Source organism: Homalodisca vitripennis, chromosome 1 (assembly GCF_021130785.1).
Source record: "Homalodisca vitripennis isolate AUS2020 chromosome 1, UT_GWSS_2.1, whole genome shotgun sequence".
Taxonomy (NCBI): Eukaryota; Metazoa; Arthropoda; class Insecta; order Hemiptera; family Cicadellidae; genus Homalodisca; species Homalodisca vitripennis.
Window position 1 is genome coordinate 81,215,887 of NC_060207.1, and position 23,438 is coordinate 81,239,324.

The following is a 23,438-nucleotide window of genomic DNA, read 5'->3' on the forward strand; positions in this document are numbered from 1 at the left end:
TTACTCAGCATTTAGAACTCTTTTAAAGAAGTGAACACAATCCACAGAAATTTCAAACTACTAATTTTAAGCTGGAATAAGTATTTTTTGTATAGTCTACAGATAAGAGACCAAGTGGAACCTTTAACCTTAAGCACAAAATAACATACCCGTAGGTAATCTACACTGAAGAAACCAATTAATTATTAAACTTTTAATAATTATTCATTGTAAAAAAGAATAATTATGTCATTATAACTTTCATAAAACCTCAAAACAAATAAATGTAACCACATCTATATTGGTATTTGCTAAGCATTAGCAAACCTTACCAATCAAGAGGATAATCAACAAGTGCCATTTTGGTTTGTCTGTGTATCTGTTCACACAATATTTTGAGAACAAACTGACCAAAAAAAATCACCCTGACTGACTTGAATTTTTGCATGAAGCTTCTTTCTATATAGGCAACATCGGATTTATTGATGGAGCATCTGATCGTCACGTCATCTGATTTGTTTGAGCGTTAGAACATTTTTGCATTGGCCTTTGGGTAACCATTTTGGCAACAAGAAATAACAGAATAAATTAATATTAAACTGAGTACAATCATACAACATTTTAACATGTGGCATTGTGACAAGTGTAGGTATAGACTTTAAAGTTGCATACAACCTCAGTGAAACCTGTTACAAAACACATGGTGTAATGTATTCTTTCTTTGTATTAAGAAGACCAAGATTGAAAAAAATGATTTTATTTTACTTTCAAGAGAATAAAATGGCAATAATATATTAAAAATGATCCTGACCAATATTCAAGTCCTGTATACAATATTTACGATATAAATATAACACATTTTAAAAATGATTCATTTAAAAGTTACAAAGCAGGCAGACTAGTGTTGTGTGAAATTAGAAATTAGTAAACAAATTCCACTTTCAGATGGTCTTCCACATAATGTTTAGCAGCTTCTTCAGGGGAATCTAAGATCATGTTACAAGTAGAACATTTTTCTTCCCAAACTTTTTTGACGTGAGTTCTCATGTGTCTTCTGAATTGCGACTCTCCAGCGAACCAGAACTTGCTGCAGGTATTACAATAATACACATTAACTTCAGTTATAATTGACTGATCAACAGAATCAGATTTTAAATCATCTAAATCTTTTTTGCTGGATGAACCATCAGCATCACTTGATACTTCCGAGTTATCTGTACAGTTTGACTTTTCTTTAATAGGTTTATATTCTTCATGATCTTCAGAGGAGGTACTACATATTCTTTGGCGCTTTTTTCCTTCTCTCAACAGAGGAGAATGACAGACAACAGTCGTTTCGGCACAGATCGGATTGGTACCGAAGTCAGGACTTTCCGAGTGATGCCTTCTCATATGCCTTGAGAGGCTGTTCTTCAAAGAATAATATCTATCACAACCTTCCACCAGACAAGGATAGCCTCTAGGATTCTGTGCAATCATCTCTTCTCTGTGGCATAAACTGATGTGATGCTTCAAAATGTTGTCACTGTTAAAACTACGACAGCAAAAGTCACATGTCCACACCTCCTCTCCATCATGTATCACCATGTGTTTATCGTATATTCCTTTACAGTCCATCTGGATTTGACATTTCTTGCAAAAGAACCCAGTCCCTGACACTTTTTCTACATGCCACTGTAATTTGCATTTTGAGTCAGTGCTAAAGTCGCAGAATGAACATTTGAAACTTTTAGGATCACATGGTTTTCCATGGACACGTTCAAAGTGGATGATGTATTGTTGCCAATATAGGAATGGTGCATCACAGATTTTGCAAGAAAATTTCCCTTTACCGCTATGTCTCAATTTCATGTGTTCCATCAGCCGTCCTTTTGTTACAAATCTTTGGAAACATATGGTGCATTTGTAAAAATCTTGATGGCCATGTTTCAACTGGTAGTGGTACTTCAAGCGACATTTCTGAGAAAAAACCTTATTGCAAAAAGTGCATTTTAAATCATCATGGGTTACAACATGTGCTTTATAATCTTCCTTATCATTACATTTTTTACCACAATACTGACAAATTAAGTGTATTACCCGTAAGTGTTTTTCCATGTTCTTTTTCTTTTTAAATCTTTTTTCACAAACATTACACCCATACTTCTCATAAATGAAGTGATTGTACATGTGCTGATTTAAAAGATCCTCATTCTTTCTCCGTCTTCCACACTGAAAGCATCGATATTGGGTTTTATCGTGGTAAAGTAAATGCTTTTCTAAGTCCTCTTGAAACATGAAGAGCTGACCACAATAAGTACACATACTTGCAATATTCCAATGTTGTTTGCACAGATGGCTTTGCAAAGTGAATGTTCTCTTACTACACCTGAAACAAACATTACAGAGTTATTATTTATTCTTAAACTAAAAATTGTAAAACCTGAAATTGGTGTAGCTGGCTTTCAAATAATGTAACATAATAATTCAAACAGCCCTCCCTCCATGTATAAAAAATGCCAATTGTTTATATTGATTGGGTAAATAATATCTGTGAGGTCTTACTCCGTCACTATAAATCTATAGTTATAATCATAATTTTTATTGCCATTGATCACATGTTATATATAATGAAATAGGCATAGTCGTGTATTAATAATAATAGACGTAATAGAGCAAATAGAATAAAATATTTTAAAAATTAGACATGTAAAATTTACAGTACAATTTTACAATTGTGGTTTTACAATGTGTGAGTTTAATTACTACTCTGACACTATCTAGTTATTCAGAATCAAAATTCTATAACCACATCATGGTTTATAAAATCATCTAGATTATAAAATGGATTTTGTTGTAATCAATGTAATATCTTACTCTTAAACACCCCAGTTGAGGCAGTCCAAGCTTTTACATTAAGTTTATTAAAGAAAACAATGCTGTTCACCATGTGAAATGAACCTGTTTTGGCCAGCCTGTGCCGGGGTATATCAAGCTTATCACGATTTCTTATATTATAAGAATGTAAATCTTGTCTAAGTGTGAATGAGTGCAGATTAGTTTTTACACATAATAATATATGGAAGATGTATAGGTTTATAATCGTGAGAATTTTTAAACTAATAAAAAGTGGTTTACAGTGTTCTAAGAATTCAGCTTTACAGATTGTTCATAAAACCCTCTTTTGTATTATCAAAATATCTTTAACGTGAGAAGAATGACCCCAAAGTATTAATCCAAAAGAAATATGAGACTGGAATAAACCAAAGTATGTTGTCCTCAAATATTCAATAGAAACAACATCTTTTAGTTTCAAAAAAAGATAACTTACTCGCGAGAGCCTATTACATAAGTAATTAATGTGATGGGACCAGTTTAGTTTAGAATCAATGTGAATACCGAGTAATTTTGCGGATTGGACATCTTGAGTGTTATTGGATAAGCTGAGACTAATGTTTTGAGTTTTTTCTTGGTTACATAGCAATTTGTTAGAGGAAAACCATTTTTAAAGCTTCAATTTCAGCTTGTTTCATTATAATAAGTAAATAAGGGAGGTTTTTATTACTTGCAAAAAGAGAAGTATCATCTGCATAGACTACTGAACTAAAATTCAAATTATTTGGTAGATCATTTATTATAATAGTAAAGAAAAAGACGCCAAGTACTGAGCCTTAGGGGACGCCTATTTTCACTGGTTTTACAGAAGCATTATTACCCCCAATTGAAACATATTGCTTTCTATTAGTTAAGTAAGACCTAATTAGATTAGATGTTTCTTCTGAGACTCCATAAAATTTCAATTTCTCTATGATAATATTAAAGGGAACACAATTGAATGCTTTACTTAAATCCATCATCGAAAGGGCTACTCATTCTCTATTTTCAAAGGCATTAAGAGAGTAATTTACTACTTCCATGACCGCTTTTATAGTTGAGCGACCTTCCCGGAAACCAAATTGGGAATCAGATAGAAGATTTAATCGTTCAAAGTACTGGGACAGCTGTTAATGCATTAGTGACTCTAATATTTTAGAAAATATTGGAACAATGGATATGGGTATTTTGAGACAATAGCCTATCGCCCTTCTTATAAACTGGAACAATTTTGGAGGTTTTAAGCAACTCAGGAAAGTAACCAAACTCGAAACATTTGCTAAGAATAAAGAAGAAAGAATAAATGCTAATGGTTCTTTGATAATATGAATAGTTTTTTTACTAAACAATTTGAAATCCAATAGTAAGGTTCATAGAATAAATAAGAAAAAAGATAGAGTGGGAAGTGAATGTTAAAAGTCAGTAAAAGATTTAATTTCAACACACCCTCACGTTGTAGTACCCAAAACGGTTACTAGCAACTGGATGCCCACTTTTTAGCACCTTGCTTGTCATACCAATATAAATTTATTAAGTACCATAATCATACTACCAAAAACTAGTTATAATTCCGTCAATTTTGGTTTGTTGACTTCACTGCAATTGGTCAATTGTTTTAGATTTCAATACATTATAAACATACATCATCAATAATATGAAAAGTGTTGACCTAACACAAACAAACTAAGAATGCTGACTCTGAGAGTATCATACACACATAAAATAAAGAATAACGAAATAAGCTAAATTAAACATGAATAAATATGGCAATGTGGATAATTCATGCTAACAAGTTGTAACTCAACAAGAACTGTAAAGAACATACATAATGAATAACCAAATGAATTTATTTTGAAGTTAATACTGCAGTATAAACCCCCATAAGTATAAGCGTACAAAACTGAGGGAGTTATAAATCATGCTCATAACAACCACCAGTCAACACATGTGAATCAACCAGAGATCTTGAAAGACTATTTTTGTCATTGACAGAACATAACCAATCACCAAAATTGTTACTTATAAATTTTGGTAGTGGTTATTTTACCACTTAGGAGCGTAGGTGTAAGCTTACTACTCTTATGTTTTCATTGTCTGCTAAGAGCTCATTTTACAAAACTCAACCGAAACCAAGTCAGAATCTTGAAAGTTGAAGTTTAGGTCTTCAACATTGTTATTAATACTTCTACTACAACTCAAAAATCACACAACTGAACTAACAATAACTTTCTAGCTTTCTCACAATAATTTGTTTCTTCTTTAATTTTGTGCCTTATCCTTTTCGTAACACTGCTCCCTTTCTAATAAAGAAGCTGATTTAAGTGTCAGCTGCAACAAGAACGTATGCAGGAAAAATGTTGGGGTGGCTCAAGATGACTGATATTTTTCCATGGTGGACAGGGAGTAAGGTAAGTCCAGTCTAGAATCATTCCCCATCTTGTTCCCTAAACAGTTTTTGGCCCATTTCAATGTTGAGAATGATCTTTCAGTAGTACATATTAGTAATACTGAATTATTTAAATAATAATAATCGTTTGTTAAGACAGTAATTTAAAAAATTTTAAATTTGGGGGAGGGGGTCCAGACTCCTTGGACCTCCTGCTGGCTATGTCCTTGAGCTGAATTTTGTCTGTACCATCAAACTGGCAATATTGAAATAAAGGATTACCCAAAAAACAACCCAAGGATAAAATACCAAATGCCAAACAACACTTTTCCCTATGACACTACGTAAATCACATTAAAGATCATGGACTATGAATATAACACTCTTAAATTCAAGGAGCCCACCACAATACCTAGTGGTACACTGAATACATACGAGTAGATCTTCTGGAAAATGAGGTAGTACAAATGACAATGATAATTATTAGTAACCTCTCAACAAGTGTGATTTTATTATATTATTAACTAAAGGAAGTAGTTAAAAAAATATTGCAACGAACATTAACCGAACAACCGCTAAATCTTAATATTCTGGTTTTATGATTCATACATTACAAAAAACGAAAAAGTTCATTAATTATAGAGGGACAGACAAATGTTATCTGATGTTTTGGTTTAACATCTGTTAACTGAATATGGCTCTCCTACAGTGTGACCGAAATACTTCAAGTATGTAATTTTGTATGAAATGTTTTGACGTGGCGAGTACCAGAAAAATTACATTTTAGTGTAGTACAAGTCAAAACAAATTACAAATAATGTGTATAACAGTATTTTGTAGCCACTTAACGATCATCTGTTCAGGTTAAGAGGAACTGTGGTATAAGTTACATGGACTCACACCACAGCCAATGTTGTTGATGGTCTGGAAAGGAGAGAACATGTGCTAAACATATTTCTCGACCTTCCCAAAGCTTTTGACTGTTGCACCAGTTGTGGACAAGTAGTATTTGGGGTTTGCCACATGAGTAGTTCTCATCTTATCTTATGAACAAGAAGCAATACGTGCAAATTGTGAATGCACTATCAGGCACAGTGAAAATGTCTCATGGTGTCATGGTGAAAGAGTATTTAGAGCACAAAAGAAAGCTGTCAGAATTCTTTTAAAATTGAACTCCCTAGAGTCATGCAAAGATGCCGTCAGAGAGCTTGAAGTGTTGACTTTACCCCTGTTTTTATATTCTCGAGGTCTGCCAGTACTGTCGATTCAAATGCAAATTGGTACTAGGTAGGGATGTTCACCAATACAAGCCGAGAGGCAGGGAAACCTTCAGAAATGACCAACACAAAACAACAGCGTTTCAATACTTGCCATCTTAATTGGAGTGAGGCTGATCAATAATCCCTGAGAGTATCGAAAATCTAAATAATCAAACAATTCAAATCTATTAAAACACCTCCTAGTCTCAAAAGTATTTTACTCCGTTGAAGAGTTCATAATGGGCCGCTAGTAAGAAAATACTTGAAAATTATTGACAGTCAATATAAAACCCCAGTTCTGGTGTAGAAAATGACATCCAAAACCGTATTTTTGGACTAGTATTTTAGAAATATTTACGCTTTAAAAGATATTATTATAGTTATTAGTATTATCACTCAATAGTTTACCTTTTTGAATAAATTATTATTAACGCTGTTAGTTAGCAGCCATCCACACATCTGAGGCACCAACTTTAAAATTGGGATAAAAAGTTTTAAACTGAATAGGAATAGTTTAAAATGAATGATATAAATAGGAACTTATATTTAAACAAATGGTTTATAATTAATACTCAATATAGAGTTTTCTCTTATAAGAAAATCTATTAAATATAAATTAAAAACAAATAATATGAACGGATAATTGTATTATTTACAATTTTATTCATTAGCATTAAGACACTAAAAATATAAGAATATCTTTATTTATAAAAGTGTTACGTACATATTTTAAAAAAGTTACAAGAATTTTAAAGTAATATTTAAGAATCACTTTAACTAAGCCTGTACAGAGATTCCTTCTTCATACTAAATTAAATTTGTCATAGCTCAGATAAAATGTTGTCAATCAATTTTGATTAGAATAACTCCCATTTATCAAATGCCTGCATTACTTCTAAATCTATACTTATGTGCAACCATATATAAGTTTCTGAAGTGAAAAATGTATGGATTTGGGATGAGTTCCTATTTAAAACGCAGTTTCAAAGTTAAGCCTTACATTACATTAGGAGAGGATCTTCTAATGTGTGGCTGGCAGCTAACTACTCTTGGATCTTCTAGGAGATGTGTACTGACTACGGACAGGAATATTGCAAGACAAAAGGATAGCCTGTATATCCTTATAATAAATTTACACTTTAATATAAATATACATTAGTAATGTTAGTCATTATGAAATTGTTTCAGGACATCTTCAGGGAAATTTGGGGGCTTGACTGAGGTGTTCTTACAGTAATGATATATGGAAATGTATGTATTGGCACAGCACCCCTGGGGCTCACAAGTTTCCAAGTTATGTAGGAGCACTAAAACATTATCTTTATTCATTCTTACCTACTGACATTAAAAGTGGAAGTTGTTAGTAAATAATTTGCTTTATACGTCTAAATGACAAAATAAACAAGCTAAGTTTAATGTAACTCCCATTATTGTAGCTCTACTAGTTAGTTTGTGGTTAACGTTCAAACTCAGGTACCTATACTTTTTAATCAAACAGTAGTGTTCCGCTCAAGAAGGAAAAATAATTCTAAAGGTTGATAATGAATATTTAAAAGTTATAAAAATAAGTAAACCAATAAATACAAAATAACAAGAGGAATTCATTTTCTTCTAATAACTGTATATACAAACAACCTGAGTGGCTAATGACCCTGGTGACCTTGACCAACATCTTAATAAAATATATATATATATAATTATAAATTTGACATTTTGTGTGTGTGTTGAAGGGGATTTGAGAATGGTTTATATTTACAATTCTGTCCAATTTAAATTGTTTATTTCATTAACTTTTTATTTATAAATGTTGGTTGATTTTGGAATGTTTTATAATGGATCAGGCAGACTGCGCTATGACACGTAATACAACGTGAACTGATACTTAACAGCTGTTAACACTTTCAGCTGAAGTTCATCAAACAGGCAGAAACATCTGTTTACATTTAAATTTAAGAAAATATTAAATTATTGTAAAGTGCTTGATCAGTAGTGTAATGCAGATTGCAAAGACTATTATCTAATTTTAAATCTAATTTCCAGACTATTATTATCTAATTCTAAATTTAAATTGCACCAATGATTAATAAACCATCTAATTAATTATTTAAACACTGTTAAAAAAGTATCTTATTATGAAAAGCTGTGAATGTTTGCACAAAAGTTAATCGAATCTGGTGAGCTCCCTTGACACTGTGTATGGCATTTTTACTGAAATTAAAGAAAAGCAAATGTTAACATACTCTTCCTCTCATACTGGAAGCATATGCCCTTATACATATTTCTTGATCAGTGAAAACATCAAAATCAATTCAGCACCAGATATTAATCTAAGTTAATTCCAAAGCCAACATATATAATCATTTTCTTTGATAGTGGAACAACATAATTCAATTGCAGAACCGTAAATAAATTAGACAGGAGTGAATTTAAACGACCGGAATGGACTCATATTGACCACAGAGACATTTTAGTTGTACAATATACTTTCGTCATTGTGGCAAAAGTTTAACTATAACACTTGTGACTATATGTCTTAGACTGGAAGTAGATTATGAGTACTGGTAGTAAACGCTTTTTGACCCAATGAGATCTTTTAAACCAACATATGTATATATTTTATAGATCAAGTAAATAAATTAGACCGTAAATGAATTTAATCAGACGGACCTGACTTTTTTTGACTGAAGTAACGTTTAAGTAGTACTAAGTTATATATTTTCTTCATTAGAACAAAGAGACAAACTATAACTGTCACTTGAAAAATGTTTGATCAAAAGTAAATTAAAAGAACCGAAAGAAGACGCTTTATGACCGAAGTTGGTTTCCGCTGGTATATATTTTCTTGACTGCAGCACAAGGCAAACTTTACAATGGTATTGGAAATAAGAACTTGATTCTGTATAACTAAATTAGTTTATCGAGACTCATCTATGTAAAGGAAGTGTCCTGAATTGTAAATGGAATGAATGTATCAACGAAGGAATGACTTTTCTCTAAATCAGGGCTCTGTTCTATGTAAACATTATAATATTACAACACAATCATATGTTTAATTAATTTAAGTACCATTTGAAAAATATTGCTATTTATCGTTTTGAAAGCATAGAGTAAGCAAAAAGTGACATGGTCACAAACATATCATATATATATCTAAGATAAGCTTAATCCATTCCTAAACTGCACAGAATGCCTTATCATTATGCACTATATCGCCATTACTATACATTATAACATTAATTGACAATTCATATGTTTATCTTTAGCTATGCTGAAAATTATAAACCTATGTGAAGCTTATAATAAATAAATTGCTATTGTCTTCCGTTTAAAGATTCCTCCACACTGGCCTAAATAGTTCAATTGTTACGTAAATAGTCGATGCAATTTAATAAATTATTATGGAATGTTGGAGGGAAATTCAAATAAAAACTGTTTCACTCTATGATTTCAGGGCCCAAAAACACTGGTTTTTTCAAACTTACATCTAAAATTAATCAGGAGATTGGAATAGTTTTGAGTGACTATCAATTATCTCAGGAGTGTTTTAAATGTCGTCGAAAAATCATATGTGAATATAGTGTCCTGTTTTCAACAGGGAATTGCGTGCGAAGCCACGAGTAACTGCTAGTGTCGATATATACCTGAGATAGCCAACACTAAGAGGGTTCTATGAAAGGATTCAAGTATTCTACAAGGGTCTTTATTTCTTGTGTTCTGACCATAGATCAGCAGACATTTATTCCAACAACTCCTAGTATATTGTTTTTATATTTCTTCCATTATTTATGAAAAGATATAAATAAATGTTACACATCTTTTACTACTCTGTTTTACTAGAGGTACACATATTTTTAACTGCTCCATGTCAATTATAATTAATTATTAACAGAAATATGTGTTAATTTGTCAAATAAAATAAAAATTTCAAAGGCATACAAATTAAAAACAGACAAAATTAAAACAACGGAGACGTTGCAAAGCGGTGCTCTGTTATCTCCAGTCAAGACGAGTGATTGTGCTGCTTGTAACATCTCTTACCAGATACTAATGAATCTGCCACCTGTTCTATATAAAAGTAATTTGCATTTTGAATTTGAAATGTAAAAAATGAATTGAAAAATGTCTTTATTAGAGGTGGTTAGGACTATAAAGTCCTTTCTACCACTTAACCTTGTGCTGATATTCTTGACTCTTGATTAGGAATAGAACAGGCCAGCGAAAACTGGAAATGCAGTATTAGATTTGTAAGTAAAGGAAAGTTGTCTAAAGATACTGCTATAAGAAGTTAAATATCCTTTGAAAAATTGCATGAGGATGTATTGATTAAAACTGAGGAAAACATTAAATTACAATTTTCACAACATGAGAAAAATCTTAATTTCTAATTTAATGAGTTTAAAGAGCCAATAGACTTTTCTCCAAATAATTGATGAATATGAGGTAAGTAAAAAGTTATTTTTCTCATGTTAAAACTGAGTAAGTCTCTCAAGACTGTTTGTTAAAGAAAACAAAAATCTCAAAAATGTTGTTGCGTGAACAAAGCTTGAATGCAATAAACGAATTGAATTGAGAAATAAATTGTAATTTAAGCTTGAAGGTCCAGCACCTTTTACTCCAATCCAGTCGTTTGGAATCAACTTAAAAGTTATATCAATTGAATAATTCACAGTGAGAAAAGACGAATGTTTATTATAAAATACGGTACCTTGTATCACAATTATCCCAACAAGGACGGGGAAAGGGTTCACAGTATATCGAGCCTGTCTGACACTGCAATCACTAGTAGGAAAGCCGGGCAGAACTAGAATCTAGAAGCGAAGGCACCAAAATCTTTATTTCGTAAGTCTAAGAGCCACGGAAGCCACACCAAGGAGATCTCGTTGAGAGAGAAGAACATAAACAGGTACTAATAGTACGATGAGAGAGGGAAAAGCAATTAATTATGGCGATTTAATAGATTAAATTGAATATGATGTGTTTTGGTTGAGAGAGGAAGTTGACTGACTGCACTGTGTAAAGGGCGGAAATAACTTGGCCAATTCAATGGTACCGATTGGACAACAAATAATGCCATTCTCTCTTTGTCTTACTCATATATATATATAAAATTAACGCTGTCAATTCAATGAAAAACAAGCACAGTGAAGGTGTTAGTGGTATTAATATTATTCCTGTTAACCAAAATTTACCTGTGAATTTTGCTCCCCTTTTGTACAGTATGTTTGGAAATCTTTAGAACAATACAGAGTTAATTCCTGATAAGTTTAAAATGACTTTCATAGCTTGTATTTTTAAATCAGATGATAACTCAGATGTCTCATCATATTGCCCAAATTCTGTAATAATATTAGTGTAATAGAGAAAATTTTTGAGGTGATAATTAAAAAAAAAATAGTAGATTTTACCAAAATATCACTTTTTACTCGAAATTTCTAATGGATAGTGGAACAGATCTAGCTGTTGAAAAATATGTAAATTCAATTGATAATGCATTAGATAAGTATAAATAAACAGAGGCTGTTCATTGAAGTTAGCTGTGCTCTAAAAGACTGTTGCACCAACTGTGCTCCCACATCCACAAATAGCACATTCAGAGAAAAACTGTCATGTCATTGTATTTTTTTCAATTTTTTAAAATAAAGAGATTTTAAACTAGAACTTATTGTTGACTGTTAACATTGTAAGTGTGACTCCCTTCTGTGCTGTGAGTATTCAGTTATCACAATTTCCGGATGGTTGGCTCCGGTCTTAAGTTTAAAGCTATATAAGCTACTGAACTGTACACACTTACCAACGACACTGTTCAGGTGCTTTGTGTCCACTGGATATCCAATGTTCTCTGATTTCCCACCAATTGGCAAAATTTACATCACACTTCTCACAAACTAGTTTGGATTTAGATTTTTCTCGTTTTATTTTAACCATCTTCCTAAATTTCTTTGATATAACTATCTTTGGAAAACTAGTATTCTGCAACAAACAAAACCAATAACAATGTTTTGTTATATAAAATAGGACACAGTATATTCAATTAAAAACATGATACACTATCACATTTCAAGGTACTAATGGTCATTAGTAGTCGGTCTTTTGTTTCTACAGCTAAATCATTTAACTGTATCATCATACAACAACAAAATAAGAATCATACAAGTTTCATCCTTGAAAGTTAAAAACATGTAATTAAAATTTAAACAATATAAAAATCAAATGCTATTTACAACAAAACTATTTCTAGCAATGAGTATGTGTTGAAAACTAACTGCATGGAAGACGCCAATTGACCTTGCAAGAGTGTTACCAATGTAGTAACTGTGATGAAAATGTATATATAAAATTAAGTAATTTAACATTTAAAGTACTAAATTTAACTATAAAAACCAAAAATTTACTCTGGTGAAAAAAAATGCGGGACACATGTTTACAATTATTATCATTTTGCAAAGCCTGAGAGTCAGTGGAAAGTAAGAGCCATGCATACATAGGCCATGGTGGCCAAGATCCGTCTTTCTACAGGGAAAGTCCTTGCTATTGTTTTTTAGGACTGCAGAGGCATACTGCTAAATGATTTTCTCCATGAACAGTGTACAATTAATCCTGTAAACTACTACTAACTCCCTTATGCCATGAAACTGGCCAATTGGCAAAAAAAGTGAGGTATGCCTATTGGAAGTGCAAATCTGCTAAATGACATCGCTTAGCCACTCGAAGCTGTATTGACTCAAAGAAAAACTGAACCAAAGTCACTGGGAAACACTTGAACAAACGCATTACAGTGCTAATGACTTCCGCATGTTTGGATCCCTCAAAAACAATTGGAAGGTCACCACTTTCACAAAGATAAAGGGGCGGAATCTTTTGTGAAACTGGTTTCATATACAATTCCCTTCATTCTTTGATACACCATTATAAAATTTCTGATTTGGTAGAGAAAATGTGTTGATAAGAGAGATTTACAAAGCATAATTAAATGTGTTCAAGATTGTATTAATTTAACCAATAAGTTAAGTGGTCCAACAAAAGTCCAGTTAATATTTTTATAGTGGAGGATTTTGGTAACACTGAGATCATCACTACATGTGAGTGGTAAAATTGCAGTAAGCTACATGTAATTATAGGACTGTTTATCCTGCTCAGAACTGCTCAATAGATCACAAGAGCAATTTAAATTAAGAATAAAAGCAGTTTCATTACTAAGTGCCAATTTGAAAGTAAAAGTAAAATTCAAGGAAAATTTACATTCATATTTAAAGTAGGGTGTATAAATTTATAAAATAATATTATTTAAATTCTGATATAATGTATTTTTTATAATTTCACATAAATATATCAGTGTTATAATTTTAGATATAATTAGTACAATTTTATGTCTCTAAGCCATATATTGACATACATATTGCTTATAAAATATAAGGTTATATTTTATATCAATTCTAATAATATAAGGTTATTAGAATTGATCCGTTATATTATTTTATCACATTCTTTGGACGGGATTTAAGTAGAATGGAATAAAGTGATAGATTAGGTACGTTTTGAAAGTGATTTAGACCAGAATAAACAGAGACATAATTTTAAACTATACGATAAGGTACCAGTGCCAAACATATATCCAGAATGTTACTAATATTAAGAACGAGGAAGAATTTAAAGGAGATATTCTTACTTACCTTCGTTTTTGAATCATCTAATGTACTCTTTGCCATCATTGTTGTTTAGCTGTGACTGTTTGGACAATTAAATGAGTCTAAAACTGTATAAGTCCAGATGTTTCTCAAACCTGTATAAACAAACACTGAAATAAAAATAGCACTACATAAAGTAATATATATATATATATATATATATATATATATATATATATATATATATATATATATATATATATATATATATATATATATATATATTTAAAAGTTTGGTTCACTAATTGTCTTGGTAAAAAAAGAGAGGTATTAGCTCTCAACTGAGTGGTAACAAGTTCTTGCGAGATTTTTTAAATAGATTAAAATTACTTTTTCGTTAAATAGATCACTCAAAATAGAGCTTTTATTAACTAAATAACACAAACCAAAGTACATTTAAATCAGATTTAATGTACATCTTTTGGCAGTCAGAAGATAGATACGAGGCTTGTTCAGAAAGTAAGTACCATTTCATTCCACTGCCGCTATAGCGCTCCAATCGGTGTTCTGTATATGCGGACTAGTCGTCCATATTCACTGGCTATGACTCACGCCATTTTAGTTGTTCTACGTTGTGTTTCCAGTTTTCTCTGAACGTTTAAAATGTTTAAGACAATTAGTGATCCCACCGATTGTGAGATTCGTTCTGTAATAAGATTTTTAACGCAAGGAATGTGAAAACGGCTGAAATTTATCGCCAACTTCGAGATGTTTACGGGGAAGACGTGATGACTGAAGGAATGTTGAGAAAGTGGGTTAGAATGTTCAATGGCAGTCAAACAAATGTGCATGATGAGAATCGAAGCAGTCGGCCTTCTCTCGTTACCAAAGATCTGGTAAGAGCAGTTCACAAAAAAATCCAGATGTTTCACTATGACAATGCTATCTGAAACATTTCAACAAATTTCACGCACTCTTTTGTACAAAATTGTTACAGACCGCTTAGGTCATCGCAAGCTGTGTTCCCAATGGGTTCTAAAAATGCTCACTGGCGTGCACAAAACCAAAAGACTCGGAAGTACTTGACTTTTCTCACACAGTACCGTGATGTTAGTGAGGATTTTTTACACGAAATTGTGACAGGTGATGAATCTTGGGTCCGTCATGTCACACCAGAATCCAAACAGCATTCAATGGAGTGGCAACACACGCAATCCCCGAAGAAATTCGAAGAAAAATTCTAACTTTCAGAAAAAGATTGTTATCTGTTCAGAAAAAAGTTATTTATGTTAGAATAATCTAATAAATATTGTACTCAACTTTATTACATTTGTTGCTATTAGTTGTTTTATCTATTAACAATCATTAAATAATTATTACACAAGAGTACAAATACAAAATGTACATTTATAAATGTGCATTATACATTTTTTAATTCTAATCATTATAATGTCAAGGGTGGCAATAGTTCTGTATGACAATGTAGGAGTAACAACGCTTTTAATAAAATGAATTTAACATGTACTAACATAAAGATGCTGTATATATTATTTAACTTTCAGGCTGTTCAGTCTTTTTTATTATCTGACATGCAATACACCACATTAAGACACATATTCAGTTGTCTATTATAATTCTTTTCAAGTACAGTTTACCAGTAGCTATTATTTGCAAAACTAATTTAGGTTTTTGTGAAATCTAAATCTCACAAAGACAAAAGTCACCCATTTTCATCTCAATAACATATATGCTAACTATAACCTTAAGGAAAGCATTTATGATGTCCTTCCTTGGAGCCCATTTTCAAAACACTTGTGGTTTGATATAAAAAAAACATTAATTGTAAAGAGAACAGATAGCTAACAACAATTGTTCTGAAAGATAAACATGTACCAGAAGATAGGGCTCCGTTGTACGGTAACAATAATAAAATACAGTTTTTTTCACAAATAAAAACTATTTGTATATATTTTCCTACGAGGAACTAATACATTTTGAAAGTACAAGAGTGTATATAGTAAATAATGTATAGGCTACTGTGTTAGTATTTTGTTCAATTTTTTTTTGTCTTGTACATATGTTTTCACTTAATTTGTAATTATAAAATATCTGTATACTTAGGATTCGGATTCTTTATTTGCCAAAAACACCATTGTTAATAATGTTAAAATAAATTAAACTAACATACATATAAATTATTCCCCATGCAACAGTAAGGATTTGAATGACTATATAAACATAGTCATACCAAAGAGATGGCATCAAGACATGTAGAGTTTGATACTATACTGAAAATTATGTGTTTAAAATTCAATTTGTTTATTCCCGTGGATGAAGAAAAAGTGGAACCAAATTCAGTACTGGTAGTCGATATACATTCCACCACAACATACAAATTGAAAAGGCTTTTACTTCAAAAAGTAAGCAAAATATAAAAGGAAAACATTCAGCGATATGTTTTTACCTGAACTGTACAAACCCTACATAAACCAAAACATGTCCGGTACACCTTGGAAGGAATTGTTCAGCTAGAAACTCGACATCTTACGACTTCCACCCTACCACCCAGACCCTATTGAGTTAATTTGGGTCAAAGTCAAAGGGTATGTAGCTTTTGGGTAGGGTACGATAAGCGGACCCGGTTTTTATATCAAAATTGGCAAACGATACTACTTAATCATAACCATCGATATAATCAATCGATACTGATTAATTATTTTGAATTATTAACTTAAATAATCTATATCAACAGCTGTAAACACTTTCAAATAATACGTGTAAGGTAATATTTCAATTTTACATAAGTAACATTTGATTATTAAAAATGGCAGTCAATTTTAGAAAATTACACAACATTGCTTTCAAAGATGATAAGATATGTTTTACGTGGCTTCAACATGTTGGACTCGTACCGAAAAACCGAGATTGTGAAATTTGTGGGAAAGAAACAACTGTAACTGTGAGAGGAGCAAATATGGTCGTCTTCAGTTTTCCTAATTTTGGTTATAATAATTTGTTTCATCACTGTAAATATTAAATTCATATTTTAATTTAAAACATGTGATTGTTATTGAGGACTATAAATACCTTTATATCGATTGATAGTCTAGGATTTGAGATGCGAATATTAGGTATCGATGGTTACATTCTTCGATATAAAAAACCGGGTCCGCTTATCGTACCCTACCCTAGCTTTTATATTAATTATATATTACGTTTTAATTGGTAAATTATATTAATATTTATACATTAATTTCTAAGATTGAAAACTAGCAAAACCATATTATTCCTTGAAATATCTTTCACGTTATTTGGTCTGAAATTTTGCTTTCAGTCCTTTGGATGGTCATGAATATCGATGATTCTATATCATTTGATAATCATCATCCGATTGTGTTGATGGCCAGTTAGGATATTGTAGGCCTATTTTTTTCAAAGAATATGGCCCTAAACAATTTTTTGAACAAAAGCTTGGTGTCCCTGAACTGCAAAATACCAATTAGGTATTCCTAATTGTTTGGAATAGGCTCTAATAAAAATTAATTTATTATCATATGTACCATTCCTTTTTTTTAGGTCTACTCCTATCTCATTTTCAGATTGAACAAGCGCTAAACAAAATATGTTGTCATAAATTGAACTTAATTCAGCATAATAAACAACATAGGCTACTATAACATTGAATCGGTTTCAGAAAGTTTTAATAATCATACTAAACTGAATACGTACCGGTATTCAAATAATTTAATACTCTACAATCCCTCTTAGATTGTCACCTCCACTTCAATTTCTCAATAACCTAACCCTAAAACATACTCTAACTGTAAAGTAAGTAACCTAACCTAATCTATCTAACCACACAACTCAACATACCTCAACAACATACAAAGAGCGGGAATTGACAGTTCGCTGTTAATTCCATTGGTTTTGGTTTGGTTGTGAAACTAACACTGCTTGCACGATATACTATATTACATGTCTATGTCCTTTAAGAACACAAGTGTACACTATAAATATGTACATAACATCGATTATATTCACTTTGACTTAATACTAAAAGCAATAGTATTATTGTAATACTGTCAAAAGCAGTAGATCAAGACATTTCCTCCAAACTTTGTTTTAAGAAAGGTCTCATATACTTGGATATCGTGCTACCTTATTGGTAGAGTACAGGTGGTTCAGATCTCATATAATGACAATGACAAATATGTCTGGTTACAATCTGCTCGCCCAGCTCGGTCAGAACAAATACACATTACAATAACTGGAAGGTATGAACCAGCTAGAAGTGATCCCTGCTGGGTATGTAGCAGTGCATAGTAAAAACTTAATATAATGTATAGAATCATTTAAGACATACTCCCATTCATTTATTCTTAAATTGCGACTTTTTAGCAACAGTGTAATAGCCTTCCTGATTATGCCGTTGAACGTTCGATCTGCCCATTTCCTTGAGGATTATATGAGGTAGTTCTACTTGTCGCTATGCCTTTTGAAGTTAAGAAAGTCTTAACATGAAAGAAGAGCCCCTGTTAGTATGACTATAAGAGGATAATCAAAATAAACAAAACAGGTCGCTTAACTTTTCTATTACTGTGCTCGACGTTATATCGGGGCATGGATAAGTAACAGGAAAACGGGAGAATTCATCAACAATCGTCAGTAAATATTTATTCTTGGAGTTTGTTTGCAATGGGCCCTTAAAATCCATGTTCAACCTTTCAAATGGAGCAGTTGATTTTATTGACACTGTTTGTTGGGGTTTATAAAATCGAGGCTTAATTCCTGCGCAGATGGTATATGTAGCAGTCATCTTCTTTATTTGCTCCAAAGAATGAGGCAGATTCCAACTTCTTACCCAGTGACCATCCTAGTAATACCATGATGACGAATTTGAGTATAAAGTTGATACAGTTTGTTGTTGCCTGTTGATCCGTAAACTCTAGACGGTGTCAGTGTGTCGGCTATCTCAGTTTGTTTACCAGATCTGTAAACAATGTCGTATTTATAACATCCAAGTTCTAAGCACCATCTAAATAAATCTTCTAGTTTGGAATTTTACTATAGTGACTATTGTGAAACATGAATGAGGTAGATTTCTGGTCAGTGATAAGTCGGAAGTGACGATCAATCAGAAAGTGTCGCCACTTTTTCAAAGCTTCAACGATAGCATAAAATTCTTTTTCTACTGCAGAGTGTCTTTGTTCACTTGACGTCAAGGTTCTTGAGACAAATGCTACTGGACGTCCATTCTGGCTGATTTCATTACTTCTTGTTTCAAATTTTCAAAGTCTGAGGCTGCCTGAGATGATATTGGAAATGTTTTCGTTTGTATTAAACTTCGAACTTTGTCTGAATAGAGTGATATCCACTTAGAATAATGCGATAGTATACCAATAGTTCTTCTTAACGAAGCTGTGTCTGTATGTAGTGGTAGATTTTCTAGTGGTTTAGATTTATCGTGATCAGGTCTAATAGTTCTGTTATTTATCTCATAGTCTAATAGTTTTATTGACTAGAGAGAGTAGCTGCTTTTCTTATCAGTTATGGTAAGTCCAAATGTCTTGACAGCAGCAAGGAACTTATTTAGGTTAATATCATGTCCATGTTGATCCTTGCCACACAGTGTAATGTCATCCGAATATGCATAGGTTCCATCTAAATTTTCAGATTGTGTAACGCCATCGAGCACCCTCTAGAAACAAGCTACGCCATTTGTTACCCCAAATGGTTTCTGGTAAGTGATAAAGCCTACCGCCAGCTTCAAAAGCAGTGTATTTCTTTTCGTCATCTCGTATGGGATTTTAATGATAAGCACTAGACAAATCGCTGGTGCTAAAACAGAATATTTCGACACATGCTTTAAGCTAGGCAGAGGATATGCATTTAAAGAGTAAAGCGGTTTATAGTTTGAGAATAGTCTATCACCATTCGCCTTTTATGATTTTCATTAGTAGTAACAAGAGTTTGAGCTCGCCATGGTGATTGACTTTCTTCTATTACTACATCTGCTCATAATTTATCAACTTCATTCCGAATGAATATGTTATCATATACTGAATGTCTTCGGTAACCTAATAAAGGAAGACGTTCAACTCTATCATGAGGAAGAGAACAGACAATAAGTGGAAATTTACTTCCATCAAAATTCAGTTGAATTTGAGAAAGATGTTTTAGTAAATCATGACCCACTGTGACATCAGCACAAAGATCTTTTAATACCCAATTTTTGCTCTTGTGTATGAATGCTCAAGGAGTTTTACATTTACAATACAGTAGCCAACAATTTGAGAACTAAGTGAAGCAGATGTCACTGAAACCTTACCAGATCCACGGGAAAGTCTAATGTTACTCCCAGAACCAAACGAATCACTTAAAAAAAACTCTGAGCTTTCAGTATTTATTAATGCTTCAGCTTCGTATTTATCAATGATTAATTTAACTACGGCATGTTTTAAGCATGAAGAAGAAGCTGCTGTAATATTAGCAACCACATTTGAACTAGTTTTAACAGCATTAGAAGTTTTAATGTTGCTTTTCTTTTGTCTTGAAACCTTTTAACCTTAGAGTAATGTCCCGATTTAGAACAAATGTTACTTATTGTAGCGTCCTTAGCAGGACAGTGTATGCGGGGATGCCGACTGTATCCACGAAAGTAGCATTTAGCAGAAGGGACAGCCGAACGCTGTGTCTAGTTTGTCAGGCGGAAAATTTATGAGTGTAGTAGCATTTAAATCAAAATCAACATTAGAATAACATGCTGATTGATTATGAACTGCTTCTAATGTATGAGCTTGATTCGAAGCTTGTTCCAGAGTTAAAGTATTATATTTTCTAAGAGCCGTTGTCGAATTTTGTTGAAGACAAAAAAGTCCACTTAGAAAACATCTCGAATAAAGTTATTTTGTGATCTTCAGCAGTAACTGACGATAATTTTCAGTCTGTGTTCAGAACTTTTCAAGTCAACAAGTATTCACTGATGGACTCACCTGATCTTTGCTTACACGAAGATAACTGATACCTTGCAAATATTTCACTTGTAGGTTTGATGAATATAGTCGTACTATTCAGAATGTTAACTGCAGCATCGTATGTTGTGGACTCGGATATGAAATCAAAGATTGGTTGTGAAACATAATTGATGAGAAGATTCAGTTTATCCTCGAATGTAAAGCTCTTCCTTTGATGAGATTCTATTCACAAATGTCTCAAATGTTCCAGTATTTCCCAAGTTTAGAGCAAGGGAGTGAATTTGGGTCATTATCAAATTTTTGATTTTTGTTATTTCATACATTTAAGACTAATGCATTACTGTCCTAATAGAGCAAACAACGTGTTTAACACTAATTTTAATAAAGGATCATATTTTTTATATTTTCCATCGTAATGTTACAAAAATAAAATACAGCATTTTGAGGATTAGAGTATTCCATTCCTTAGTAATAAACTTAAAACAAGGATCCGGTGTTTCGTCCACATACTTTGACATAGAGGTTAAAGTTGTTATGAACGTTAACGAATTTATTATATTTCTGGAATTAGATGAATAAAAAAATATATATGTAATATCCTTACTAATTAAATTAGATATTTTTAATTTTTCAATTACCTGAACCCATTATATCTCTTTAATTTGCATTTTGATTTCAGTCGTTTAATTATTATTAATTTATATTTTATAAGGGCATTAAAAATGTTAATTCTTATCTGTAAAGATAGATGTATAACTAGAGCCAGATTTAAGCATAGGTGACGTATGCGTGGTTTAGGGGCCCGCGCCACAATTACAGTTACAAAATATTGTCACTGGTAATGTTAATAGTAGATATTACGTTGATTTTTGTATATTTAACTTATATCAATAGATATCAGACTCTAACCGAGTGCTTGAACTGCAGAAACTGAAAAAGACGATATTTTACTCAAAAGCAACACGATGGTCATGTCGAGCTGATGCTACCTAAGCTCTTTTGCAAAGACATCAAGAAATAAAGCAGATGCTGGTGAAAATTTCAGAAGACGGTGGATTCTGGGATATCAAGAGTGGCTGCTCTGGGTATTCGAAAAATACAAAAGTTTGAAATAGGGTTGTATGCCGTTTTTTGGGACGATGTTTTGGGTCAAGTAATGAAAACTAGTGAATCTTTACTTACAACCCATATAATCGACGTGAACACCACTGCATCATTTTTGAAATCTTCAAGAAGCCTGATTCGATTCTTAAGGTAAACAGGAAAGTTTCAAGGAATATGAGCAAAAGGCTATCAGATTAACTGACAGTCTAGAATATGAAGTTTAAGTTGAGTAAAAACGTAAACGGAAAATAAACGTACATTTAGGTCCTCTTTATTGTGTACAAGCTCCGGTAGTTAACCTAACCTCATCTAATACATTCCGGACTCAAATCTCAATTACAGTTACAGATAAACTTGAAGATGCATTAACAAAGAGGCTTCAAGCATACGAACATACCGATTCGAGGATTGGGTTCCTTAACAAATTGGACAATGCTTTCTAATGATGAGGTGTTATCAGCAATCAAAACGTTGGTAGACAGCAACAACGAAGAATTGAGCAACAAAGGATTACAATTTAAGAATTTTTCCAACCAGTTTTAAAAATGAATACGAGGAAAGTGAAAAGCACAGTTGTAGTGGAGAAAGTTGTATGTATCACCTTGTGTTGGAAAACAACGTAAATATTGCTTTCCTGAATGTAGAAGTGGCGTTGGGAATGTACCTTTCCTAGATGGTGACTAATTGCTCTGCAGAAAGATAATGCTTTAAGCTGAAACTGACGAAATTCTCCGGACCTCTATGTCAGAAGACAAGCCACACCTTTGGGCCTTGCTTAGTATAGAACACGACATTCTGAGATAAGTCAACCATTAGAACATCATAAACGGCTTCAATGTGGAGATGCTTAGACGAAAACCAATCAGCAAGAGTGGCTGAAGTGATCATGATTTGCATTACATGAACTGTAGGGCTAAAGATTTATTCATAAGTGCTTAATATTGACTTGTACTTTTCTTGTTGACTTATCAATGTACATTAAAGTGTTAAAGTTATGTTTACTTTTGTGGCTTACCTTTACCTAAAACAACATGAGTTGTAATATAAATTAACGACATTAAAGTTGTCTAATGTCTTAATTTTCTCGTTCATATGGGTATAAACAGTAAATACCGACAAGCACGAATATCAATTTTTAGTGATAACGCAAATACTGAATTCATAGCAAATATCATAATTTGTTTGACAAACATCTAAAAATTTTTCGACAATCACATTTTGCATAAAATATTGTGTGTATTCTGCTATGAAAGTTTAG

The 23,438-nt window shown here is 32.3% G+C and overlaps 1 protein-coding gene across 2 annotated transcripts; it reads right to left on the bottom strand.

Annotated features, from left to right (window-relative positions):
• Positions 1-720: 720 nt before the first annotated feature.
• Positions 721-17,994, bottom strand: LOC124365495 (gastrula zinc finger protein XlCGF57.1-like). 2 transcript variants are annotated; one of them, XM_046821481.1, is made up of 4 exons: positions 17,832-17,994; positions 14,148-14,257; positions 12,269-12,447; positions 721-2,347 (listed from the first exon to the last, which is right to left on the bottom strand). In XM_046821481.1, exons 2-4 carry the CDS (start codon positions 14,184-14,186, stop codon positions 901-903), a joined length of 1,665 nt encoding a protein of 554 aa, XP_046677437.1. In that variant the 5' UTR covers positions 14,187-14,257; positions 17,832-17,994; the 3' UTR covers positions 721-900. The 2 variants fall into 2 exon arrangements, with proteins under 2 accessions (XP_046677437.1, XP_046677441.1); XM_046821485.1 differs by having other exon boundaries at positions 14,148-14,272.
• Positions 17,995-23,438: the final 5,444 nt, after the last annotated feature.